The sequence below is a fragment of the Phyllostomus hastatus genome, unplaced genomic scaffold, assembly GCF_019186645.2.
Source record: "Phyllostomus hastatus isolate PE091 unplaced genomic scaffold, TTU_PhHast_1.1 phas_contig_86, whole genome shotgun sequence".
Taxonomy (NCBI): Eukaryota; Metazoa; Chordata; class Mammalia; order Chiroptera; family Phyllostomidae; genus Phyllostomus; species Phyllostomus hastatus.
In genome coordinates, this window is record NW_025333977.1 from 19,494,997 (window position 1) to 19,502,907 (window position 7,911).

The 7,911-nt window shown below is 36.3% G+C and overlaps 1 protein-coding gene across 2 annotated transcripts in view; it reads left to right on the plus strand.

Annotated features, from left to right (window-relative positions):
• SERPINI1 (serpin family I member 1) overlaps positions 1–7,190 on the plus strand; it is a 75,659-nt gene extending 68,469 nt beyond the window's left edge. For both annotated transcript variants that reach the window (XM_045852018.1, XM_045852019.1), the window contains exons 7-9: positions 4,468–4,554; positions 6,530–6,619; positions 6,874–7,190. In XM_045852018.1, coding sequence (XP_045707974.1) covers positions 4,468–4,554; positions 6,530–6,619; positions 6,874–6,950 — 254 coding nt within the window. In that variant the 3' untranslated portion in view covers positions 6,951–7,190. The remainder of the gene's footprint in view (positions 1–4,467; positions 4,555–6,529; positions 6,620–6,873) is intronic.
• Positions 7,191–7,911: the final 721 nt, after the last annotated feature.

The following is a 7,911-nucleotide window of genomic DNA, read 5'->3' on the forward strand; positions in this document are numbered from 1 at the left end:
TGTCATATGTTCTATGGATTACAAAAATAAGCTGTGTAGCTATAATTGTGAACAGAATCACGGTCATGGTGTTCACAGGGGGACAACACCCAAAGACTCACAATATGCCACCAGCTGACCCCCCGTTCACTCAACAATTAGTAAATTTCTGTTTATTGAGTGAAATATTGGAAAATTACACATTACCAGGAAACTTCCTTTCCTTAGGGCAGTTCATTTATTAGGCCCACTGAATGCCAGAACCCAGGCACACAAAGGGTAATGACACGATCCTTGTTTGAAGAAAGTGGACAGTCTGGGAAGAGAGAAGGATCAATAAAAATATGATATATTGTAAAGGCTTCATTCAATATAATTAGATCCTGGGATGAGTGGGAAAGAGTTGTCAGTTCTACTTTAGCGGGAGGTAGGAATCAGAGGAAAGCAAAAACGGCATGGTAGGTCTCGAAGCTGAATTCTGAAACTAGATCAGTTGTCTTACGGTACAACAAAGGTTAAAGAGTTTCTGTGGAAGCAAAGACACAAAAGCGATAAAGTGGCAAGTCAGGCTGTAGCAGTTCAAATAAACTGGAGCGGAGTATATGGAGGAATGCTAAACGAATGAAGCAGAGGCAGCCTCATGGAGGTCCCCATGCTTGCATACTGAGCAGGTATGCGGTACACTGAAGGTGAGGTGGGAGGCAGAGCAGGCAGCAGAGGGATAGAGGGTTTTCAGCAGGGCACTGAGGTCATCCGGAGGGAGCGCTAATGTGAGCCCCGGACAGTGGAGTTGTTCTCAACTGCAGTGACATGACACAGGGCGACATCCTTGAAACTCATTTAAAAAATTTATTTGCATATCTTGCTGTGTTTAATTTTCTGACTTAAAAAATTTTTAACTTCATGTTAATAGACGAGTTTGGTTAATTATTTTTTAATTTTCTTTATTGATGTTCAATTACAGTTGTCCCCATTTCCTCCCCCCATTACTCTCCCGTGCTCTACACACCTGCAACCTTCCACTTTCAATCCTCCCGTTGTCCGTCTTCGTGGATTTTTTACACATGTTCCTTGACTTGACTCTTCCCCTTCTTTCCCCGTTATCCCCCATCCCCCTCCTCTCTGGTCACTGTCAGTTTGTTCTTTATTTCCATGTCTCTGATTCTATTTGGCTCGCTTGTTTGTTTTGTTGATTAGGTTCCTGTTAAAGATGAGATCATACGGTATTTGTCTTTCACCACCTGGCTTATTTCACTTAGCATCATACCCTCCAGTTCTATCCATGCTGTCACAAAGGGTAGGAATTCTTGCGTTCTTTCTGTTGCATAGTATTCCATTGTGTAAGTGTACCAGAGTTTTTTTTTTATCTACTCATTTACTGATGGGCACTTAGGCTGTCTCCAACACTTGGCTATTGTAAATAATGCTTCTATGAATGCTGGAGTGTAGCATAGGTTCTTTTGGATTGGTGTTTCAGGATTCTTAGGGTATAATCCCAGCAGTGGAATTTCTGGGTCAAAAAGCAGATCCATTTTTAGTTTTCTGAGGAAATTCCATACTTTTCTCCACAGTGGCTGCACCAGTCTGCATTCCCACCAACAGTGCACTAGGGTTCCCTTTTCTCTACAATCTCTCCAACAGTTAGTGTTTGTTTATTTGTTAATGATGGCCATTCTGAATGGTGTGAAGTGGTATCTCATTGTGTTTTCAGTTTGCATCTAATTGCACTTAATTGATGGCTAGTGATGCCGAGCATCCTTTCATATGTCTCTGAGCCCTCTGAATGTCCTCCTTGGAGAATTTTTGTTCAGGTCCCTTGCCCATTTTTTAATTGTATTGTTTGTCTTCTTGGAGTGGAGTCCTATGAGTTCTTTATATTTTTGGAGATCAAACCCTTGTCTGAGGTATTATTGGCAGATATACTTTCCCATACAATTGGTTCCCTTTTCATTTTGCTGATGTTTTCTTTAGCCATGCAGATACTTTTTAATTTGATGTAGTCCTATTTGTTTATTCTTTCCTTCATGTCCCTTGCTCAAGGGGACGTAGCAGTGAAAATATTGCTACATAGAATATCTGAAATCCTCCTGCTTATGTTCTCCTCTAGGACTTTTATGGTGTCATAACTTATATTTAAGTCTTTTATCCACCTCGAATTTATTTTTGTGTATGGTATAAGTTGGTGGTCAAGTTTCATTTTTTTTTCCATGTAGCTGTCCAGATCTCCCAACACAATTTGTTAAAGAAGCTATTTTTACTCTATTTTATGTTTCTTCCCCCTTTGTCAAATATTAATTGACCATAGAGACTTGAGTTTATTTCTGGGTTCTCTCTTCTGTTCCATTTATCAATGTGTCTGTTCTTATGCCAGCACCATACTGTTTTGATTACTGTGGCCTTGTAATATAGTTTGATATCAGGTATTGTAATCCCTCCTACTTTGTTCTTCTTTCTCAAAATTGCTGAAGCTATTCAGAGTCATTTATGGTTCCACATAAATTTTTGAAGTGTTTGTTCTATATCTGTGAAATATGCCATTGGTATTTTAATAGGGATTGCATTGAATCTATAAATTGCTTTGGGTAGTATGGACATTTTGATGATGTTAATTCTTCCAGTCCATGAACATGCTATATACTTCCATTTATTTGTGTCTTCCTTAATTTCTTTCCTTAGTGTTGTGTAGTTTTCTGAGTACAGGTCTTTTACCTCCTTGGTTAGGTTTATTCCTTGGAACTTTATTTTTCTTGTTGCTATAGCAAATGGATTTTTTTTCTAATTTCTGTTTCTGATATTTTATTGTTGGTGTACTTATCTTCTTTCCTTGTACTATTTTTAAATTTTAGTACTTGAGGCATTATTTGTTTTGTTTAATCTTGGGGAAAAATTGGAAACCCAAGATTGAAACCTATTATCTTATATAGTTTGCTAGGGCTGCTGTAGTGAAGTACCACAGACTCAGTAGCTTGAGCGATGAACATTTATTTTCTCACAGTTCTGGAGCCTGGAATTCTGAGATGAAGGTCTCTTCAAGGATAGTTTCTTCTGAGTCCTATTTCCTTGGCTTGGAGGTGGCTTTCTTCTTCCTATGGCTTCACATATTGTTGGGTTTTCCTGGGAAACACAACCAACAGGAAAAATCTCTATCTTTATCTCTATCTCTGTTTATTTATCACTTATGCATGCATGTATATGTGGCATTTGTACATATGTATGATGTATGTATGTATGTATCTATCTATGGAGAGAGAGAAAGAAAGGAAGGTGGGAGAGAGAGAGAAAGTGAAAGAGAGAGTACAAAAGAGTTATTTTATGGAATTAGCTCACACAGGGTAGTGACTTTGAAAATCCAAAAGCTAAAGGGTAGATGGGAAGACTGAAGATCCATAGAAAAGTTTTAGCTCAAGTCCAAAAGCAGTAAACTGGCAGAATTCCTTCTTTCACAGAGGAGGTCAGTGTTTGTTCTATTAAGGCCGGTAGCTGATGGGATGAGGCCTACCCACGTTATAAGGGTAGTTTGCCTTACTCAAAATCCACCCATTTCAATGTCAATCTTATCTGGAAGACATTTCACAAAAACACCCAGAATATGTTTGGCCAGATATCTGGGCACCATGGCCCAGCCAAGTTGGTAAACAAAATTAACCATTGCACATGCTCTTCCCTCTGTGTCCGAATATTGCCGTCTTGGAAGGGCACTGGTCATATTGGCTTAAGGACCACTGCAATGACCTCTTTTAACTTAAGAGTCTATCTCTAAATATAGCCACGCTGAAGTTTTGGGGGTTAGAACCTCAACATATGAACTTTGAGAGAACATAATTCAGCAAATAATAGCCATTAATTTAAAAGTAAACATAAATAGAAAGATTATTCAAAGGGAAAAATAGTCCTTCTAATACTGAAATGTGTTAATTCCTCTGACTTTAGAGTAATCCTCAGATAAACCAATGAACTAAAATGCAAAGTAACTTTTTTATATATTTACATTTCTACAACTTAGAAACTTTTATGTTTTTCTTTGCCAATAATATTTAATGTTACCATTGTAATTAGATTAGATTTTTTAAAAATTTCTTATTCTGGTTATATCTAGATTTCTACATGTTTTCATTTTGTGTTTTTAAATTTCAAATTAGAGGGCAATGTGTAAGATGTTTTCATATTGAGTTATGAACTAATTTGAAATTGCTATTGAAACAAAACCACTTTTCACTTTTTATGGCAATTTAAAAATAAACAATGGGAATATTGTCAATACAAATAATGGGGGAAAAGGCAAAAGAATATAAAATGAGGACTAATCAGAATACACATCTCTGATGGTTCACTCACATCATAAATGTAATCTTACAACATTATTTCTTAGAGTTTATATCATATGTCAGTATATTATGTCTCATAGTTTTCAAATCCTTTTAACTAAACGGTAAAATGCTTTTCTATCTCTGTTACTGAAGAAATGCTTCTTTATCTCTTTTTTTGCAGATAACAAAGAGATTTTCCTTTCCAAAGCAATTCACAAGTCCTTCATCGAGGTTAATGAAGAAGGCTCCGAGGCTGCTGCCACCTCAGGTGCCAAGTTGCTTTCTAAAACCTTCTCACCATTTCTACATCTGTAATTTTGAAGCAATCTTGGGTGAGGGGCGGGGGCCATTTTTAGAATCAAGCCAATAATCTGACTGCTGTGGCTCTGCTGTAATTTAGAAGACTAGCTGATGCTGAACCAGCTAGGATTTCTAAATAGGCTGTGAATGAAACATGCATTCACTCCAGTGCCCCATGCCGCTAACTCCCATCTCCTGTTTGCTCACTAATGAGAGGCAGGAGGACATTGTGAGCCCTGTAGAATAGATTTTCCTGCTGTGCTGCCTGCTTCAATATTTCAAATATCTCCATGCTGTGCATTTGAACATTTTTCTGGCTACTTAATTCCTTATAGAAGTTAGTTTATAATTTTGTTAGTGAAAAGTTTTGATTTGATTTGATTTTTTTATTATAAAGACTTTGTCATTTATTTATATCTTGTTTAATTTAAATTATTTTATTATTGTTCAGTTACAGTTGTCCATATATTCTCCCCACCCCATTCCCCACTCACTCCAAACTCACCTCCCTCCCTTACTTCCACCCTCCCCCCTGGTTTTGTCCATGTGTCCTTTATAGTAGTTCCTGAAAACCCTTCTTCCCACTTGTCCCCTGCCCCCTAGCCTCTGGCTATTGTTAGATTGTTCTTAATTTCAATGACTCTGGTTATATTTTGTTTGATTTTTTCTTTTGTTGATTATGTTCCAGTTAAAAGTGAGATCATATGGTATTTGTCCCTCACCACCTAGCTTATTTCATTTAGCATAATCTTCTCCAGGTCCATCCATGCTGTCACAAAGGGTATAAGCTCCTTCTTTCTCTCTGCTGCATTGAATTCCATTGTGCAAATGTACCGTAGTTTTTTGATCCACTCATATGCTGATGGGCACTTAGGTTATTTCCAGCCCTTGGCTACTGTAAATTGTGCTGCTGTGATAAGTTTTGATTTTAAAAGCATGTATATAAACAAGAGTATGTGATAGCATGTAATAATTTTAACTAAATAATAATACCAATACAATCATAATTTTAAATAAATAGTTCAAGAAATTTGATATAAACCATGTGTCCAAAACAAAATGGAAAATGTCCTTAATTATTTTGATCATTCTGAGTTCCCTAATTAATTGAGAATGATTTTTCCATTGATATTTTTCCTCCTGTTATTTGATTGGATTTGTTTCAGTTTTATCATCAAATTTTAGTCAAATTTCCACCATCACCACCCTCATAAAATGTAACACCTTATATTTGCATGCATTGCTTTTATATTTGCATAAACTTGTCCATTAAAAGGATAGCACCAGTTAACAGTATTTTCAGGAGGGAATAGAAACAGTAGTCTCAGGCATCAAGAAAGCTGAATACTTACATAATTTAATAGTGACTTTTTTGTGATGATTGAATCACCCCACAGCAAGTACAGAACAATCATTTATAATAAAGACCTCAGGGGAATTCAGTTTCCCAGCTGTAGGAACACATGGAGTCTCTCACCGCTGTCCCTTCCCTTTAATCACTGCCGTTCCGGACACTTGCTAGAAGCCTGGAAATTTCTGTGTAAAAATACCCATTTCAAACACAAGAAATAATGATTTGAGAATATAAAACAACTATTCCTTTTTAGAGGGTTTTTTTCCTTCTTTTAATTCAAAGATCATTTTAGCAAGATACAAGTATTATCTGAGACTGAGACTAAAATTTTTGTAAAAGGCAGAATAAATCATCCTGTTATTGGGGGAGGGGTGTTGTGGAGAGAGGAAACTGTGTGGTATGGGGTGTGTGAGTGTTTCAAGTTCAGTAGAAATATTAGCACCTTTATAATATTTCTAATTTAAAGGTTTTTAAAAATCGTGTTTCTTATGAAGCATTGCCTTTGTGTTAAATATAGATGGTTTAGAGAAATTATTCATTCATCCCTGCACATCCACAGACATGTAATTACCTCCTCTCTGCACTGTAGGAATGATCGCAATTAGTAGGATGGCCGTGCTGTATCCTCAAGTCATTGTGGACCACCCATTTTTCTTTCTTATCAGGAACAGGAGAACAGGTGAGTATGTTAATGAGAACAGAACTTTTTTAACAGGTTAAAAGGAAATAATTTAAAATTGAGAACACTTTTCCATGTTGTTCATTGGATTTCTAATATTCAAATGATTTTTTTAAAAGTGAAAAGAATACATATATTTTTATTTTTAGAATATTGCTAGTTGTAAATAAGAAGAGAAACAAATAACCCTTTTTAAATTTAAATACCTTTCTTGTTGTTTATCCCCTCTTTTGTTCACTTCCAACCCAATGCAGGTACAATCCTATTCATGGGACGAGTCATGCACCCTGAAACAATGAACACAAATGGACATGATTTTGAGGAACTTTAAGTCATTTCACTTGAATAACAAGAAAAAATAGTAACTAAGCACATTATGTTTGCAACTGGTATATATTTAAGATTCGTGTTTTACAGTATATCTTAAGATAATATTTAAACTAACTCCATATAAAAACAGTATGTAAATTATAAGCCAACTTGTCAAGGAATGTTATCAGTGTTAATGAGGTAATGGTCTTGTCGTGTCATGTGTGTTGTGTCAGTAATTAAAATAAAAGTACATAGTGAACATGTGGACAGCTCTGCTTTTCATTGTAGAAGTTATAATGTAAAGATTCCTCTAGGTGAAATCTGGGAGCAGTGAGGTTTCTGGACATCTTAAATCTTTTTTAATCATGCAGACTCAAGGCACCAAGGTAAATTACCATTGTACATTTGTACTTAACAAGCAGCAACAAGTGAAATGAAGACAAGCACTCCGCAAAAATTTGGATTGTTTTTTCCTCCAAAGATGGTGTACAGTGTAATATAAAAGTATCCCAACTGACCATCTTCTGCATGGCTCCATGACAAAATGTGTTAGAAAAAAAAATAGGGCTGTGCAAACCCATAGCTTATAGCTCTGGTTTATTTACCATGTCTTTCAAAATAATCTGCTTGGCATCAGAAGGCTTATGTAGCTAACCAGCCTGGTATATCGCCATGTTTTGATGCTGCAAATAAAATCCAAGCTACAACCAAGTTCTCAAAAGTCCCAAAGTGAACCATGCAAACAAATTAGTAACAAAAATATGCTCTATGATATGTCTGTGACCAGAGAATTAACTAGAAAAAACATGCTAGTATAGATACCAGAAATCAGCATGGCATGGGCTGAATTCTACCCACAGAAGTGTTTTTGTTTGTTCTGTGTAGGTTTTTACAGTTTGAATTTGAATGTCTGTAATTGAGGTACCACAATTTTGTTTCTCCCATCATCTGATGGCTCCTGGTGCATTTGTTTGAGACCT